Source organism: Tamandua tetradactyla, chromosome 14, assembly GCF_023851605.1.
Source record: "Tamandua tetradactyla isolate mTamTet1 chromosome 14, mTamTet1.pri, whole genome shotgun sequence".
In the NCBI taxonomy this organism is placed as follows: domain Eukaryota; kingdom Metazoa; phylum Chordata; class Mammalia; order Pilosa; family Myrmecophagidae; genus Tamandua; species Tamandua tetradactyla.
The window spans coordinates 50,132,918-50,152,793 of record NC_135340.1 but is presented as its reverse complement, the minus strand read 5'-3'; the positions used below and the strand labels follow the sequence as shown (position 1 = coordinate 50,152,793).

Sequence of the window (19,876 nt, the reverse complement as noted above, 5' to 3'; positions counted from 1 at the left end):
TTACTCTGTATCAGGGCCTGTGGTTCAAAATGAGTAAGACATAGCCCTTGCCTTGTAAAAGCTTACCATTGAGTGAACAAATTAGTAAACAGAAAAATTGCAAAACAAAGAAGTAAATATGAAGTTTATAAAAGTAATATATAGACATTTTAAAGTAAATATAAACTTATAACAGATAAACTGTAAAGCAGAGGTAAAACCAAACTGCTGAAGGAAGAGAGAATTGTTCCCTAACTCTATTATTGTGAACTGGGAAAAGTTTTATAAAGGTGGTTCATTTTTCACTGGGTTTTGAAGGTTGAATAGAAGTTTGCCTGCAAAGAAGAATGGGAAGGGGTAAGGAAAAACTGAGGTAAAAGGACATTCCGGGCCAAGAAGAATGGACCAAATGCCTAGAATCAAGATCCCTTGGTTCAGAAAAGTCTTTAAAATTCAGTGGTTTACTAAGTTTCAAAATCACATTTAATCTGAACTTTAGATTCGTAGGAAACAGTAATAACTCTATAGATAATTGATATGCCTGTCATATGAAAATGTTCATCTGCTTGTTTCTTGGTTCATATTTATTTATTCTTTCTTCTTATTATTATTTTTAAATGTGCTATTATTCAATATCTCTTTGGGACATAAATGTGAATTTATAGGAGTATTTGCTGTACTGAATGTATCTAGAGCCCCTGTAGGCACTGGCTGACTTTTTGGAGAAGATTTCACAGTCTTTGGGTTTGCTTCTTGAGCAGTGTGGGCTAATCCAGAATCTAGCTTTACTTGCTAGAGATTTAACGACACACCTTACCCATCAATCTCTTTTCCCTCCTGGTGATCTGAGGTACAGGCTAGAGTTTGTGATAATGGGTGAATGGGTTTTGGGGTACACATGCCACTCTGCCAATTACTAACTCTGTGAACTCTGAGAAGTTACCTAATTTTTCCAAATCTCAGTTTTCTTATCTGTAAAATGTTGATAGTAGTTATTTTAGTCATTTTTTTCCGAACTCTTTTTAATTGTGAAATATAGCATATGTACAAAAAAAGCAATAAATTTCCAAGTACATTTTAACGAGTAGTTATAAAATAGATTTTGAAGTTTGGTATGGGTCACAGTTCCACGATTTTTCATTTTTTCTTCTAGCTGCTCCAAGACACTGGAGACCAACAGGAATATCAATATAATGATTCAGCAGCCACAGTTATTTGTTAAATCCTATCTTCTCTGTTATACTCCTCCATCTCTTTATTCAGTTATTTTTTTATGAGGATTAAATAAGGAACATTACGAGTGCCCAATGAAAGTTACTTGTGGTAATGATGATAATGAAAGTGACAACAGTGTTAATAAAGAAGAGGAGGAAATATTCCAGAGCTAGAGAACTGGTGTAGAAAAGGGATTACTTTATTTAACATTAAATTAAAACATTTCATGTACTGTATAGATTTATGTGTGTGTGTATATATATGTGTGTTTGTGTATATATATACACATATATAGCCGCAGCTAAAGATATTCAGTTCATCCTAAAAGAAGTGACTAATTTAAAGAAGCTACCATTTTTGTAACCTCCTCGCAAACTACATTATAACTTGATTTAATACGGATTTAAAACTACACATATATATAACTATCCATGTATTCATGAGTATACCTGATGCCTGGAAAGAGGTCGTTTAGAAGATCTGTGATGTGTGAGTGTGTGTGTGTGTGTGTGTGTGTGTGCGTGTGTGATTTTAGTGACTTTACATTGCAGAAAATGATGATGAATATAGTGAATTTCCATTTATCAAAAAAGAGAATGGAAAAGCTTTATCCTTCCAGACGAGACACCCTTCCTTTACTTACTTAACATGTATTTGATATGAGAGCCTTTAAATATTAAATGTGGTCTAAAACTAGGAGAAGCAAGGATTAAATAAAACACCAGCTTACCCAAAAGATGCATAAAAACTATTAGCCAAAATGCATATTCATTTCTCCTTGTTATTTCTCTAAAGATACAAGACCGAGAGGTCAATTTTAGATGTTTGACAGTATGCCAAACACCATAGGAACATTATTTTATCTTTAAGGGAGAAGAATACATCATTTTGATCACAGTTCCGTGAAGTGTTTTAATTGTCCTATGCAGTGGTGGTATAGAAGCCCATGAGATCTTGACTATATGGATGATAGATTCTCAAATATTTGTGGCATCTCTGGGCTCTGAAGGTCAGTTTGATGCTGTCCATATGAGGTGTCCTTGTGGACCACAATAAATCTGTTATAAAAATCTTGGGTCTCAAAGACACTTGCTGTACTGAATCTATCTAAAATCCCTGCACGCCCTGGCTGACGTTTTGGAGAAAAGTTTGCACAATTCATTTTGAAGCCAACCTGGACCAGTTCTAGCTCAATCCCAGCCCGTTGGCACCAGAACTAACCTCTCCTTTGCCTTAGACCTTTACCCGTAGGAGCAAGCCTTTCTGGGTGACAGGGTGCAAACGAAGTAATGTTTTGAAAAGTAAAAGATAATTTACAATATTGGTGTGAGAAAACCAGTGATAGTCATACCCGAAGCCACCATACCTGGACTCCCATTTCACCTTGACTACACAGAGTTGTGGCACCCCTAGGCAAGGATTTAACCTTCTGGCCTCAGTTTCCTCACTGGTAAATGTCTGTGTTTTGGGGTGTCAGGTAGAAGGCGATGAACTAGGCCCCTCTCGGTTGTTATACTGTGTTTTTGACACGGCAAGAAGGGCTCATTCTGTGGCATTGGACTCATCACTATTTTTTTTATCATTTCTTTATTCCAAAACTAGCAATTGGTATCTAAACTGTAAACAGATTTTTGGCTTAATAGAATAAGACAGTATGCCAATGAAAAGAAGCAGTATCCTTTTGCCTGTGTCATTTTCGTGACCGAGAATTCATGGATAGGAAATTTCTGCTTCAGAGTCATTGGAGGGCCCTCTCCGTGTGTGCACCTGCCCTTCCTTGATTCACTGAGTGTACGGCTGTGGAAATGGATTATGCTGACCCCCGGATACTGACAGTATCCCAGGATTTAGCTTCCTGCAATGAGACTTTCTCCCAGCATTGCTCTGATAGGTAAGTGTGGGCAGGAGCTACTTCCCAGAGCAATGCTGTTCCTCTGCCAGCTGCGGAAAGTATGTGCAGCTTCCTCTAGAGCATGGGTGTAAACCCAGCTCGAGGTGCTCTTAAAATATTTTGGAGTATTCAGACAGGAGGAGGACCCACCAGAGATTAGGTTAAGGGGGGTGGCAACAGCCAGGGATAGCAGACCAAACGGATGTCCTCTGGGTTGTACAGCAGTGGTTCTCAAACTGGGGCAGTCATCAGAATTCTCCAGAAAGCTTAACACCCAGATTGTTGGGCCCCATTCCCAGAGTTTCCAATTTGGTAGGTCTGGGTTGGCCTTGGAATATGCCTTTCTCACTATTTCCTAGCATCCAGTGATGCTGCCCCCGACTGCATTTTGAGAATCGATGCTCTACAGCTTCTTTCTTCCTATTTAAATCCTCACTACTGAAAGAATAGGAAAGAATTATATGGGCTGGTCCATGTGCTTGGGAACCCATGACTTTTCTACAGTGTGTATGGCCCAAGTCATACTTCAGTTGCCCACTAGGACTGCTAACTCCATTCCTAGAAGTTAAAAAAGGACTTTTAACTACATACCTGTTCCTGAGGTTGCATCTTGTTTCAAGTTAGAAGGCCATCCAGTTCAGTGGCCTCCAAAAGCCGATTAAAGAACCAGTGCCAGGCTGATTGCATAAGCACACCCAAGGAACTTGTTAAAAGTACAAATCCCTGGCTACCACCCTGGGATATTTTGATTCAGATGGCTAGGATAAGGCTTGGGGACTTGTGTTTTTGAGCAATATCCTCTCATGATCTCTTCCACTTCAGTGCTATCTTTTACAGTCATTCCTTGTTCCTTTCCATGATCACACTCAGTATGTTCCAGTAATGCGCAGCTATTTTAAGTATCTTTGGCCAAAAATTAGGCTATACCCTTAATTCAAGGATTAACAATCTTTTAAAAGAAACATGCCCAGTATTTCTTAGTTTTTCATCTTCGGAGATGGTAATGCTGGTAGAATAGCCTGAGGTTCAGATCTTCAAAAAGCCCCCTAATGGACACTGAGCTCTGTAAAGAAGCACTGCTCCCTGGCATGCTCAGAACTACTATTTTTACACAGGCAATCCACCCTCATCCTTTAGGTGCTGTAATGAATGCAGTTTCCCCAGTGAGGGTAGTGTCGAAAAAGAGGGGAAGGTCCCATCTATCTTTCCCGGGACTTTGGAAAAGCTCATTGATTAATTCAATCAATGAGCTTCTCTTCTGTGGATGAGATACTCCAGGTAAAAAGAAACAGTTCCTGCCCTCCAGGATTTCACAGTTTTGAAGCATAACTTCAGATGATGAGACATGCACTATTATTTCATGTATCTTCTTGGACATACGTTTATGCTGGTACCTTTTCAGCGCATATACTCTTCTGGTACATGTGCCAGGATTGCCAGCTATCTTGCATATACACTCACGGCCTTAAAATAAGAAAACAATATCCACTCTGAGCTGCTAACTCTAGCATTATCTGTGAAATGTTATTTTAGGCTGAAGATCACACAGTTGCCTTTTTACAATATCCTTTATGCTCTTCTCAACCTCCTCTGCTCAGGGGTTGGCTCACAAGTCCCTTAGAAGAAAAATAATGGCATTTGTTGTATTTAGGAGAGGAAAATTCTCCCTTCTGTAAAGGCGTAAACACTGATACTAATGCAAAGATCTAGTGTCTAATATCTAGTTACTAATATAAATAGGCATTTTTAATAATTATTTGTTACACTGGATTTAAATTCAAATATTTGCAACATTTAGATAAACGTACGGATATCAAGTAAAAATTATGAAATGCACCTGTCTTCTCTAGTTTGTCGGTCATCAAAGAATGCATAATCTAGCTATATTATCTTTTCTTGAGCTAAATATAGTGAATCATAGAGTTTGAAGGTGTTACCAGCCCTCTTTGCTTTTAAGCAAAAGAAAATTGCACTGTGGCAATGCTGTCTTTCATTTTTAAGGTCATGGATTGGGTTAAACAGGCAAATGCCTTTTTTGTTGTTGTTGAACTTCCTTCAATTAAGCCATTAACCTTTTAAAATAAAGATATTCAAAAATCTTTCAAAAGAACCTAAATGAGATTTTAACAAAATCCTGACAATTTCAGCTTAAACATATACACAGAAACCATATGTGCTTAGGAAGAAATATATACACACAGGCATTGTTTACAGAGTGTGTTTTTATATTTGGAAGAAATGGAAGGGAGAAATATTCCATATACACATTATATGAAATATACATTCCGATAGCCATGTAGATTTTACATTAAGAGACAAAGATATCTTTATTCTTGGTAGGTAGACAGACAGACTGACTGACTTCAAACTTGCACTTGCAGTGTGGGTTTTTTTCCCCTCTTCTCTGGGTACTGCTTTTCAAAATCGCCTCTGGCTACAGAACAGCACCTCAGATCCCCAAGGCCCACTGCCTGGCTCCTAATAGCCACTCTCCATCTGTGTCACATGAACAGCTGATGAGATCGCTCCAGTGTCTGCATTTTGGAGAGCACATCCACCCAGGTTAAAATGCTAGGGTTGCCAAGGAGCAGTCAGAAGCCATTAGTGTGGGTGAGAATTTGCCTTGCAGCAGTTCCTTGGCAGGGTGGAAAGAGTGAGTGCGTGTACCCGCGCAAGCTTGAGCGTGTGTGTGCATGTGTCTCCTTGTGCAAGCAACCACCCCCTGATGTACGAGGGTTTGCAGGGAGGGTAGAGAGTTGAAGACTAGAGTCCGTATATCCAGTAGTCAAAAAAAAAAAAAAAAATCATACGCCTTTTGTTTCCCTGTACTCTGATAAGTCTTTGACTATTTGGGGGTCCCTTTGACTTGCTTTTTTTTGAATCATAACAGAAGGCAAAGAAAAAGAGAACAGCAACTTCGGGGTCATGCTCTAGTGTTTGGGCAGATGGAAGGGAGCTGCTTTGCCTTGGGGCAGGGTGGTTGTAATGAAGTGGCCTGTCAGTCTGTAAATAGTGAGGGTCATCTCTTCCATGTGATGGAGGGTATCGCATTGCCGTGAAAATGGAAATGTCAATAAAATTAATCTGCCAGCTCTTTGCTGTGGCTGTTTTGCTTCTCTGGTCAAAGCAGGTTGAGTTTTTGTGTGTTTGTGTTTGTTTGTTTGTTTTTGTTTGGTTTTTTTATTTGCTTTTTTTTTTTTGCGGAGAGAGAGGAAAAGAACAGGTACAGGGCAGACCATAGCGCAGACCTAGAAGTTAGAAGGTGAGTGGCCTATTGGGCATGATGTAGATGCAGCACTCGCTCTCCGAGAGGAGGGAACAGTCTAGAAATGAGCCGGTGGATCTATAGCATTCCTCGGGAAGCTACAGAGCGTCTAGCTCAGGCTACATTGAGCACAGAGTTTATTGTTTTAGGCTTTCTTGGACAAGGTTTTTACTTAGCCTGGGATTTATGGCATTTACTGCTAATGAATGTCTATTCTTAAATTACAAAAACCCCCATCTCAGCGCAATTCCCAGATGTCCTTCCAGGACCCCGGCTTCTTAAACACCAGCAGGGAGCATAAACTCTCCACTTCTCTGTTTTCCTCTTTCGTGTGGCTCCAGGCTAATGATGTGCAAGGAAAACACAGCCATCTATAAAGCCCCAGTGCTGTCCCAGTATTCTTCATTTATTTTGCATTTGATTATGCCACAAGTCGGATCTTGTTTCTTTCCTTTTTTAAAAGTTATTAGTTCAAATATTAATGTAGGAATATGGCATATATTGCTGCTCTTGATTGATGCCTTCCCAAAAACAGGAAGACGTGCTCGTATGAATTTTAAGAAAGTAGGGGTCCTGCAATGCCTTGCCAGAAGAGTTTTTCAGATACATAATTTAGATGCCCTCCAGGCAGGCTTTCAAGGCATTTTTGCTGGAGGGCAAGAAAAAATAACTATGACTGTTAAAAGTAAATGATTTTTGCTAATGCACAATTAATGCCAGAGAAAAGCACAGAAGAGAAAGACGTTGATAGAAAGTTCTGATTAAGTGAGCACCCTACCTTGATGTGTATCTTTTTTTTTTCATGATAATGATCAGTGGTACAGAGAGCTAAAAGTTTTCATGTTATGCAAATGCTGAGTGCAGGGTCATATGATGAGTGTGTGAATGTGTGTGTTTAGGAGGTGACAGTTCTAGGCGGAGCCGAGCAGGCAGTGTGTTATGTGCAATGAACAGTGACACAGTTACTGTCACCTATGTAGGCAGCCTAGAATATATAGACTACAGAACATTTAACTTGATTGCCCTACAGTATGTGCTCACTATGGGTATGGGGATGCATTTCCACCAAATGGGTTTTCTGATGGCGGTTTTCCCACATTGGATTCCATAATTGACAAAGAGCTACTGCACTGTGTCAAGCGCACAATTGTAATTGAATTAATGATATGGGCAAGTGTGAGACACACAAAATTAACATTTGAAGAGGCCTGGTTTAATTTTGTCTTTTACATATTTGTGTCTCCAATTATACTTTAATGAAAGAGAATATACCCGCTTAATGGATTTCTTTCAACAAGCTTAGCTGAGCTCATCATTAGCTGCGCATTGTTGTTGGCATCCTTTCTATGTTTTCTCTTAATGTATTTTCATTTCTTTCTACTAGGGGATGGTTTAGACAACAGTGTAGCTTCACCTGGTACAGGTGACGATGATGACCCGGACAAAGACAAAAAACGCCAGAAGAAAAGAGGCATTTTCCCCAAAGTAGCAACAAATATCATGAGAGCATGGCTCTTCCAGCATCTCACAGTAAGTCAAGATGAAAGAGAAAAACATTTTTTCCATTGTTTTGTTTTCTCCTAGCAAGTTGTAGGGACATATATATATATGTTATATATATATATATATAGTTTTATAAGGTATCTATTTTCCCTTTTTTAAAATCTGATGACTAACAGAGCAATTTATCCCTTTTTTTTAATCTGATGACTAACAGAGCAGCTAAGATTTTATTAACTATCACCATCCAAAGAGCACCCCCTAGAAACATTTTTTTTTTTTTTAGTAAGTCAGAGATGGACATTATTCAAAATGGTGTAGGACTCTAATCAGTACACATAAGTACGTTTATTATTTGTGCTAAAAGATCTGAGAACAACTTCCAATAATGCAGTTGCAACTAGGGAAATGATTATAAGGAGCTCATGAATCCACAAAAATTGCTGATTACACTGCTAACAAAAGCCAACTTCTCTAGGAGGCAAAAAGAGCGTCTTGCCACATGCGTGTCCACGCTCAGGGTATAAGGTACAACTTTAATCACCAAAGCAGCTTGTAAACATGTCATGCGTTTATATGACAAATGCAGAAGGGTTATAGTTGCTTTTATGCCATTGTTTGTAAGGTGGAGACTAAACATTATATTTTAGCTGTTCAAGTCCATTATCTTAAAAGCTAGCCCTATTCATTCTGGGAAGGGATTACCTATGTGCGACATTTTTTTAAATAACAACTTTCTTTATCCTCCTGTTTGCATTTGGTTTTACGTATCTGCATATAGGTTTTGGCGCTAGGACACTCATGAAAAAAAATTACAATATATTTTTTCAGAGAAACTAGGCACTCATATTTTTCTGCTCATATGGAAAATCTGGGAAAATGGTAAAAATTTAGGAGTATATTTCTTGCTATAATATTGCTTTCAGGCCATTCTGTTTAGGCTAATGCTTAAAAATAGAGTAGTGCCTTGAAAGCAGAAGGTCTTCTTGGATTATCCAACTTGTGTATTGCCATGCTGAATGACATTAGTTACAGTGTCATGGATCCAGGACAAGGTTCCACTTTTATTTATGGTGGTGGCTGCTGATCTGCTCTTCTTAGCAGAGCTACAAAGGGCAAGGGGCGGCGTGGTGGTAGGGAGGGAAAAGTGATAGATTCACATTCCTAAATCGGCCATTTTGATGTAAGGACATTAGTAGCAAACTAAGGTGTATCGATCAGGCCTGTGGTGTCAGGATTAGCTGGAGGAACCCAGGGCGCTGCCGTGGTAGTGGTTATTCTTGCCTTCAGCTATGGCCATTTCAAAGGTCAGGGCCCTGCCCTGACTCGGCTCAGAGGAATTAGACAGAACATGCGGTCTCTGGGCTGATTACTTAACCAAAGACAAAATAATGAGTCCTAAGCAAATACTGACTAATTGAAAGGGCTGTAAATCCATTACATATTGGTCAGGGATAATCAGGAGTATTTAATCACTTTTATCTATTCAGGAGCACTGAAGCTGCAACAGCAAAGCTCTGAACCTTGCCATGTGGTTATTATTCTCATCATTATCAAAATTACTTCACAGCTGTTCTTTGCTACATCACCTCAGCTGGAGATTTACTAACCTGTAAAATGTTTTTAATTTGGAAGTCGAGTGAGTGTGAGGGGAGGGGCTTCTCATTTTTAACTGGAGGTTTGTTTGGTTAGAGTAGCAACTGAGAAAAGCAGGCGAGCTGGGGATGGCTGGCAAACTGCTTTCTCCCCCACGGGCTTACCTGTTTGGTTTCCTCTCTCTTGTCTTCCTGCGTGCTTGTCCCTTTTGATGGACCAAGGTGAGGAGTGGGGAAGACTTCAACAGTTGCTTTCCAAACGAAAGTATCCACATGTGTTTTCAACCTTTCCAGAATCAAGACCAGTATCACAGAACAGCAGAACCTTAGAGAATTTTTGGCTGCTCTGTTTACAAACGAGGAAACTGAGACCCAGAAAGGGCAGTGATTAGCTCAAGGTCAAGCTGAGACTGGCACCCAACTTCTCCTAATTCCCAGCTCTGCTTTTCCCACCACGTTATAATGACTGCTCAAATCCTTAGCACCTTTAACAGTTGCATGTGAATCTCATAACCTCTGCCATCAATAAGCTCAGAGTTTTGAGTGTGGGTGGTAGACAGAAGTGAAGTGCTGTTTTTTTTTTAACTTGTTTTTAAAGCTTCCCACCCTGCCCCTAATCTTTCAGGAAAGAGAAAACCTTCCGTGCCCTCCACCCTTCAAGCCAACTGTCCCCTTGATCACCAGTGCTCTCTGAGTTGAGTGTCAAGTGGAAGTGTCTACAGCCCTTCTTGGATTTCCTGCCTTGGCTTGGTCCATGCTTTCTGCCCCATGTCCCCACCTCCAGGACTGTGGCCACCAAGCTCTATGGCCACTGGCTAGGAATTGTGGCAGCTGGTGATTACTGGATACTGGCTGTACTCAACTGTGCAAGGTGCTGCAAACAAACAGTAAAGCATTATACCCACCCACCCAGTTAAATGTACACAAGGATATGAGCTGAATTATCTCTGTCCAACTAAAGTTTTTAATTAATACCTGTCCTTGGAATGGGGAGGGAGGACACAAATAGCCTGAATGGGGGTGGGGTTGGAGGAGGAAGGAAGCCTGCATTTCAGGTTCAGTTGATCTCTGTTCTGGCTGAAACCTAGGTTAAGTCCATCAAGTTCTCTGGACCTCCCGTTCCCTCATCTGTAAAATGAGAGGGCCATTTTGCAGGAGCTGTGGGCCGCTTCCCCATGCTCATATGTTTTGGTTCCACACTCAGGGATATTTAGTCGCAGCACTGCTCCATCCCAGCCTTGCCGTCATCTTTTCCTCCCTTCCCCCTTTTCTTTTTACTTTCAGAAAGTGCTTTATTTTTCTCCGCCCCATGACCTTCTTTCACAACATGTCCCCTTTCATTTCTTTCTCCCACTGGCTTTGTCTCCCAAACGTTCTTTCTGCTTCCCTCCCCTGCCTTTCCTGCACCTCCCTCGTATCTTAAGGAAAATCTCCTCAGCTTTGCCTTTGAAAATCCCCTCCTTCTTCATCCAGACACTGCAGAGAAGAGGTTCAGTAACTTTGATGAGGATGGTCCTGTAAAACTTTTACTTTCGCATCTTTAATGAGCTGGTGGATCTGAAAGATTTACTCTGCTGTAATTCTGCGCCCAGAAACCAAGAATAGAGACCCCTAACTAGCGACATGTTAATTTAGACTTCTTTTCTTACATGCACTAACAGGCATGAGGAAATTCTTGGAAATAGAGATGCTCCAGTATATTTTTCTGTCATTTAATTAATTTCAACTTTCAAAGTGAAATGTTGGCTCTTGCTCACTGAAAATAGATGTAGTCTAAATTATTATCTCATGTAAATTTCTTTAGAAGTGCATGATTCACTGTGCATTCCTTCATTATTAGTCTCTTTAACATTATTTCAAACTGGTTTGTTCCCTTTTGTGCAGTATGACCTGTTCTTGTATTACAATAATCCCCGATGTACCCTTTTTTCTTTCTTTTTTAAAAAAGAAGCTAATTGAATTATCTCATTATTTTAATTTGTTAAGCAAATGTATTTTGCATCTCAGGATGTGTTCTTAAAGAAGGGGGCTGCTAAGGCTTTGCCCCCTGAATGGGCCATTGGCCCATTTTGACATTCATGCATTCATTAACTAGCAGAACATAAAAGAACTCTGGTTGTATTTTTTTTTCCAAACACCCAACCAGCATGGAGCAACTTTTTCCAATAAGCCACAGGGGTCTCTCTACATATGTTCTCAACTGCAAGCTATTGTCACCTATTCTGAATACCTCAAAAGGCCCAGAGAAAAAAGAACCCCACCTTAACAAAGACCAACTGTAGCAATTGTTAAATCTTAGTCTCAATATGACAAAAATCATTAACCTTCAGTTTTCTTGGGAGAACAAGTTCCACTACAACTGTAACAGTTAAAAAACCTCTCAAATTCCTATGCATCACCAACTTTAGGGGAGAAGGTCACAAATTTGTAGCTAATTGATTATATTGCGGGAACTTTTAAACTGAATCCAATGTGACATTTAAAAAACCAAGCTACTTGAAGAATTGTGGAGTTTCCATACTCAGAATTAAACACTTTAAATTTGCTTAATAGTCACTTTCTAGTCTTTAACTACCAGATTCCAAAATATCCCTTAAAAAGTAACTCTCTTTTAAAAAATCACAATAATTTTAAGGAAATAAATCCATATTTATATTGTTTAGAAACTCAACTAGTAAGAATGTATATATTGTTATTATTGCCTACTTGTATTTGTTGGTGGCTCTGCCTGGTTTCTAAGGCTAAGAAATCTAGTGAAGACTGAAGAAAGAACCTGTTGGAAATGTGTATGCTTTTGCTGGAAAGCATCCAATGGTTAAAAAAAAAAAGGGAAATCCTAGGGTACTATATTCTTTTCACTAGCGCATGGAGGTTATGATATCATAAAAGTAGGCTGCCATCACAACTGTTTTCATTTGACTTCAAAGATAGTTAAAAGAAAGAAACAGCAAGAAATAAGACCCAGGCTGACAGTTTATTCATAACCATGAAAAACTTCTCTATGCCAAGAAGCTCTTAGTGTGCTCAATTAGGCTCTCAGGCACCTCCACTTGCCACCTTCAAGAGCTCCCCTAGTTGTGTGCAAAGAATGTATTTGATCGTGGAATGAAAACAGGAAGTGCTCACACACAAAGACACCACTTGCTCATACCAGTTTCCAACGAAAGGTTTTCTTCTTTGAAAACATAGGGCTCAAGCTCACACTTAAGGGATGTGGGGATTCCTTAGAGATATGTTTCCAGAATTCAGAACAAATTTATGTATAAGCAATATAATATCATGCAGCTTTCTTGAAACTGCAAGGTCTAAAAACTCTGCTCTTTTTTCATGGCAAAAATGCTTCATGCCTTCTCCATATCTGTCATGACGGAGGAGAGGAACGAGGCCCTCCTCTAAGGTGTTCACACATTTCTTTCCTTGACTATTAGTATTTGTTTTATGGATTTTTTAAAGGTCTGGGTTTAATCATAAAAACGCTTTTTAAAATGTATCATCCTACAGAGAATGCACCCCAAATGATGGGTCATTACAGCTCCATGTTACATTGGAGAAGGACATGCCTCTTCTCCAGTAAGTTCACCAAGACCGTATGATCTTAAGTCAACTCAAAGTTGTTATTATAATGTATGCATGTGTTTATATGTGTGTGTATATGCACACACATATAAGAGGGAGGGAGAGATGGGGAGGGGAAGAGAGGAAGAGAGAGAGAGTGACTTAGACTATTTTGTCTCTTCACTACTTCTCTTCACCTTGTGTAGATTCAAATGGCTTCTTTTCTTAAACAAGACAGTACATTGTTGATGTTAAGAGCATAGGATCTGGAATCTTCAGCACTCTAGATATTTGATCTTGTGCAGTTACCCCCTCTGAGCTTCTTTTTCTCCATCTATAGACTGAGGATAATTCTGGAAACTAGTAGGGTAGTTATAGGGACTAAATGAGATAGCATAATGCATTTAGCCCCAAACCTGGTTCATATAATAAATGCATAATAAAAAGTAAATGTAAATTCTTATTTTAATTTGGTTGAATAGATAGCAGGAGGCTTTGACTGATGAAACTGTGAGCCTAAGTTACCACATACTTTCTGGGATGTTATGAGATGGAGAGACCAGATTTTCCAAAGCAAGTTCCAGATGCCCTCAGTAGAAGAAAGCATAGTCTAAACTCTGCCTTTTAAGGGCCCGTATAAACATTTGATGGCTGCTTATTGATGCTAGGTGATGTCATCAGAAAGTCCTGAGGCCAAGTGAAAACCAAGGCATCTTGGTGAATCTTCTAGGATGGGGTAGAAAATGGAGAAGAAACTGGTTATGGGATTATTCAGAATGACTTGTTGGCAGAGAATGCTCTTTCACTGTAAAGGCTCCAGTATGTGAACAGAATTTAGAGTTGTTTGCATCCTCTGAGTGTTAAGTCTAGGATCTCTGAAAGGCAACTTGGTATGGTTTTTAAGAGAGGGGGCACTGAATGTGAAATTAGAAGACTTGGGTTTGAGCTCTGTGACCTTGGGTAACTTGTTCAATCTCTCTGAACCTATTTCCTTAACTAGAAAATGAAAATAGTAAATATCTGCCTTACCTAGCTGTTGGGTTACTGTGTGGCTCAAATGATGTAATCATGTTGTAAACCGTATTGTACTGTGCAGATGTTAGCCATTTTGACCTTTTGGCCATGTGTTTCGATTTCTAGCTGCTAGAGGCCTCTAATACCTCACAAAATCACCAAGGGTTAGTGAAACAGTACTGCCCACCTCGTTTATCTCTACCCCAATTTCTCCACTTGTACATTTCCACAAGTGTATCCATGGAGACACTGTGATAATTTCTATCATTAGACATCTTTTTAAGGACGTTGAATGGTTAATCGAATCAGTATTTCATGGACATTAGTTATTTCTACTTGGAGATTAGTGCCTTCATGATTCTGAGATTGGTCTACTTAATACTAATAGCTGTAGGCCAAATTAATACCAAATATGAAATGTTGGCCTTACTTAAACAGTGAGAGATGGTCTTTCTCCTATTCAGAGATGCAGATGTGCCCTGAATACAAGTGGGGCTCATGGGCTGAGAAATACTTGTGTGGATATACATATGCTGAACATACAGCTGAGAAACACCAGCAGAGAGAGCTTTCCGCAAATATGCAGCATGGCAAAGCTGCCTCTAGCCTTAGCCTTTCCATTGCTTTTCTGCTCTCCAGGAGAAAACATCTGTGAATTATTTGAATGGAACCTTATACTAGAGATTGTCTGAATTGGTGTCATCTCTGTTTAATTTCAGGAAATGAAGTCACAATGCATTAAACAACAATGTTGGGTGATTTATTTTCCCTCAGACATGTTGTCCTAAGCATTCCTCTTCTCTTGCAATGTTTCCAATTATCTGTAAGCTTGAGTGTTCTTATTTCATAGTGATTTTGATGGGTGGGGGCAAGAGATTGGGGTGGAAAGAGTGGCCACTGCAGAGGTTGCTGAGGTTGAGAGCTAATGCCACACATCTATCATGTCCTTATTTGGGACAGGGTACTGACTGTCAGAGCTGTGATCACCAGTGGCAACCTCCAACCATCTTGGTTGGCTTTAAAGAATGTCTGAAAAAAAAAAAGCCCACGTGTTCTGACCCCTGCTTTCTAAGGAGCCACTAGATAATTTTAATAGCAACCTGCATACTGTAGCTTCTGCCTTTACCAAAGTTTCTATGCACTCCCTTCTTCTGTAAAGAATAGAGGACATAAGTCAATTCTGTGTGCCATCTGTCGTCGTTTTACAATTTCTCAAATTAAAGAGACAGGCCAAAAATTTAATGTTGTGTTGAATCCTGAAAACTCCTCTAGAAGAAAGAAAATTGCAATTGAATTCACTTTGTCTTTCTTGAGGAAAAGAAAAAATAATTGCATATTACTTTTACTTGTGGTTCCCAAGCTGGTGTTTAGAGTTAGATTGTGAGGGAGTCTGCATGGGAAAGACTGGCATGTTTGGGATTCAGCATCCTTTGTTTACCTGGAACTGAATGGCGATGGGGGAAGTTCTCCAGTATAGGGGTTGTGGTGCTGAGGCCAGGAGATGCATAACTTGCTCAAGGCCAAAACAGCTCGTCAAGGCATTTCGAAAACACATCAGACAGTCCAGTTTAAGAAGTTCAGCCGAGATACACAAGATTAACTCATAGATTATTAGTTACTAGCTGACAGTCACACTTTAAAAATAAGTAACTTAGTAAAGAGACTGAAGAATCAAATTCTTATTAAATTGCCATCAAAAAGAAACTAAAATAATCATTAGCTCAAAGTTTAACACCCAGTTTCATAAAATATCACTCTGAGTATGATTGTTTGAAAATACGTTAAAGAATTCAAGGAGATGGGGAATTGAGGACCCTCGAATAAAAGAAAATAGAAGGCATATGCATATCTGAATATTCAGCTATTTAAAAACTCCAAGAATAGAGTGCCATTAAAGGCTGTTTAGTGAAGTCTCTGAATATTCATTCAGATCATAGGGAAAATTTCCATTTCTTCAATCCACAAGACCACAGTTCGCTAGTGCATTCTGTGGAGAGGTTGAGTTATTGGGAATTAAAGGTAAAGTTGACGGGACTATGAGAACACTGACTGCCCTCAGCTTCGCCTCAGGAGAAGGTCATAAAGTGACCTTCACGTTCGGGGCTAATGTGATTTTAGAGAGTGTTACTGCACAGACTTTAGAGGGCTTCTGAAAATGTCCTGTCTTCTCAGGGTCTGTAATCTGTTTTTGCAATTTGGAGCAGAGTATGAAGTGTAAAGATGATATTCAGCTCTACTGCTCCTGTTAAGAGGAGTGACTTGGGTAGGAAGCATTAGGAGGCTTGAATGGAATTTGCCTTGTTTCATTTATGTGCTGCTTACCAAGCTTTCTAAATTGATTGGCAGCCGTTGTTTACAGTATGCACAGTAATCACTGGCACCCTTTAAAGGTGTATTATCCTCTTAAAACATAATAGTAATGCCATTTTCATGCTTTTACGTTTGCTATTCATATTTTGAACTGCCAAGTCCCAAATCTGCCAGAACTAATTTAAATTGTTTTTTATCTAATAGTGGATACATTGTCAAGTCACAATATAATGGCAGAAATTTTTTCTTAAACTATAGTTTTACCTCTTGATTATAATAGACTTGATTGTCCACAAAAATATTTACAACTCAAGGGATTATTATGGATCTGATCCTGGGATGACAAGAAATGAAGAGAAAATTACCTCGTTATTCTGAGCATGATAGAAAATTAACGTGGTCAACTAATCAGCTTTTTTCCAATCCCCTCCCCTAAACGTATTAATACCTGATTTACCTAATATAGCCAGATAGTTAAGCTCCACCGTTGTTAATTTCTGAATCTAAATCTTCCACCTTTAATTTTAACACATTAGTTATCGCATTATAATAGAAGCATCCAGATTTATTTATTTATTGCATGATTCCCCTAGAATCTCAAATATTCCAGAATTAATTTTGGCTTGGAAATGTTTGGCAATTCCATAACTAATAACTTAGAAAGGAATAAGCTCTTGTGACTCCAGTCATGCTACAATTGTGAAATTGCTGATTTCTTACCCTGAACACATGGTGTGATCCCATCATAAGCCTACAATACACAACCCAAGTTACTGGGGGTGGTGCTACACTACCCTTTTAAGAAGAAAAAGGCTTTTATCAATAGAAGAAATGAATGCCGGATTATTCCCTGTAGGTTTGGTGACACACTGGAACTCTGTATAAAAGCAACCTTATTTTTTTCCCCATGGTGAAAAGTTGTAGGTTCCATTTCAGTGTTTCAAGTTACCTGCAGGCAGCTCATGAGTTATTATACTTGTTTTAAACCCTGCCTCACAGTGCATTTAAAAAAAAAGAGAGAGAACATGGGCAATATGGGATCATTATTAGTCAATTATAGGATTGGTTCTTGCTTTAGTTTCTGAGGAACCGTAAGTTTACATCAGTGTGGCAAAATCCCACTGATTACTTGATGGGACTTTAATAAAGACCCCTCTTATAGCTTAATCCCAAAGCTTTTATGTTCTCTGGTGAACTGCTTAAGTGTTAATCAAATATGATCATGTGGAAAAGCATCAGTTTTTAGCATGACCTTTGTTACCAAGTCTGGGAATACTTAAAAATAGTCTGAGGTTTTTTTTTTTTTTCTTTTTTGCAGAGCAAGTTGGGAGAACAGAGTGATTTGGTGCTTTTTGGTCCTTCCCTTCTTGTACTCTTTGTCAATGTTTATCCCAAATAGCCACCTACTTATTTGATGTGTATATATAACCAGCTAAATACAGAATGGTGTGCCTAAATTCTCATGAATTGGGGAGGCTACGGTGGCTCAGGGGCAGGGTTCTCACCTGCCATGCCAGAGAACTGGGTTCGACTCCTGGAGGCTGCCCATGCCTCCCACCGCCAAAAAAAATTCTCACAAATCTATGGTTGGTTCTAATTGGAGTCCACAGTGGATTGTAATTCACAAATGAATGAGTGTTTTTCCTACTGCCTAGATCGTGAGGACAATCTGTTAGTTATTTGTGCTTTACTAAAACAAACCAACCAACACACAAACCAAAAAAACCCAAACATCTCAGGGCAGGGCAAAAGAAATCCCTGCTCTTTGACTGTATACCTGAGGTGCCAGAGTCGTAGTGGACCGATCTGAAGTTACCTGAGCACCATCTTGGTCTCAGCTCATCCTTTTAAACTCTGGGTTGTCACTTAAGTAATCTGAGTACTAGTTTTCTCACCTCATTATTGTGAGGATTAGTTGAGATTACAAATAACTCTTTGAAACGGGCAAAACGTTATAGCAGTATAAAATAATAGTCATTAATATTTTCATATAACCCACTGAAATAAATAATTTGTTCTTAGTTCTGCAAAGCCTGCACTTAGATTTGGATGAAATATTCTTCAAAGAAAAAAACACTGAACTTGTTCCTTTTGATCTAAGTCTGTTTAGAATAAGGATCAGAACCTACTAATAATGTGACATATACAAGGAGAAGGACAAGAGACCTTATAGACCACTCAGACAATGGCACAGTTTTAGTGGCATCCTGAGCAAATGTAATTCTTGATATTTTATTAACTCAACTTTTTTTTTTGACATTGAAAATATTTTTTATTAGAGAAGGTGTAGATTTATAGAAAAATCATGCAGAAAATACAGAGTTCCCATATACTACCCACTACACAGTTTTCCCTATTATTAACACTTTGCATTAGTGTGGTGACTTTGTTACAACTGATTAAAGAATATTATTTTTATAGTACTATTTTTTCAAGACTAAATATAAGAGGGAAAACTGGGTGACAGTAAAATAATCTTAAAATACATTTTATTCTCACTTGTGTTATTGCAGTTTTGCAACAAGCTCCTTGGATATTTGAGTACCTTTGTTCTTTGCCCAGAATTTCTTCATCCTGTGAATTATCCAATCCACCAACTTTACCTGGCCAATCTGGGTGGAGAAAAACAGTTTTACTTCTTTAAAATTGTAATCTCATAGGTCCTCTTTGAGGAAGGTTGAATCCTATGATAGACACAGGGTTGTCTCATTGCAGCAAGAGATTAGTGGGATTATTTTTTTCCTGACGGTGGCTTCAATCTGGATGGTAAATCAGACTTTCTCAGATTAAACATTCAGGATTTAGGGATGTTAGAGCCTTTTAAGGCAGAATCCAGTTTGACTATAGCATGGAATACATATATGAAGAGTATTGTGGAAAATTTGTAAAGGTATATTGAGGCACACTTGACAAATACTCAGTTGGGAAAACTTCCCTGGAAGTTAGAAATGTTGGGACTATAGTTTGAGAGTTGGGGCTGATCTTTGTAGAAATAATGCTTGAAACCATGGCATTGGATAAAAGTTAGTGAGGGAGAGAAGGCAGAGAGAGAAGGAGGATAGAATCTCTCTAGTAACCACACTCAAAGTGAGAGGTGGGGGGAGAGGGAGAGAAAAAGTAAAGAGCAGAGATAAAGAAATGTGACCACAAGGAGAATAATGAGATCACGTGAAGAGGGAAGGAGTTTTAAAGTAGAGGAAGTGGATTCTGTAGAAAGAACAAGGACAATGATGACGAAAAACAAGCTTTTGGTTTTGGCACTTGGGGGTCATCACCTCTCGTTGCACTCTGCAGACTCAGGTGTGAGCCAGCAAATTTGTAAGGGAACAAATGAAGAACAAAATACTGTGTGTGGGGGTGGCTGGGGGCATCAGCAGAGGTGTATCAGGTGAACTAGGTATATCGGCAGAGGGAAGGAATCTAGGAGGCAGAGATGGAGACCTCAGCAGGTAGAGATTGCAGTATAGGTATGGGAGCAGAGAGAATGAGAATGAGTAATGCATAGTTCAAGAATCAGAAATGAGTGAAGATGGGGGCTTGGGGGAAGACGTC

At 39.1% G+C, this 19,876-nt stretch overlaps 1 protein-coding gene across 9 annotated transcripts in view; it reads left to right on the top strand.

The window, feature by feature from the left end:
* MEIS2 (Meis homeobox 2) overlaps positions 1-19,876 on the top strand; it is a 211,338-nt gene that overhangs the window by 54,659 nt on the left and 136,803 nt on the right. For all 9 annotated transcript variants that reach the window (XM_077127405.1, XM_077127404.1, XM_077127402.1 and 6 more), the window contains exon 8: positions 7,735-7,880. In XM_077127405.1, the coding sequence (XP_076983520.1) occupies positions 7,735-7,880 (146 nt within the window). The remainder of the gene's footprint in view (positions 1-7,734; positions 7,881-19,876) is intronic.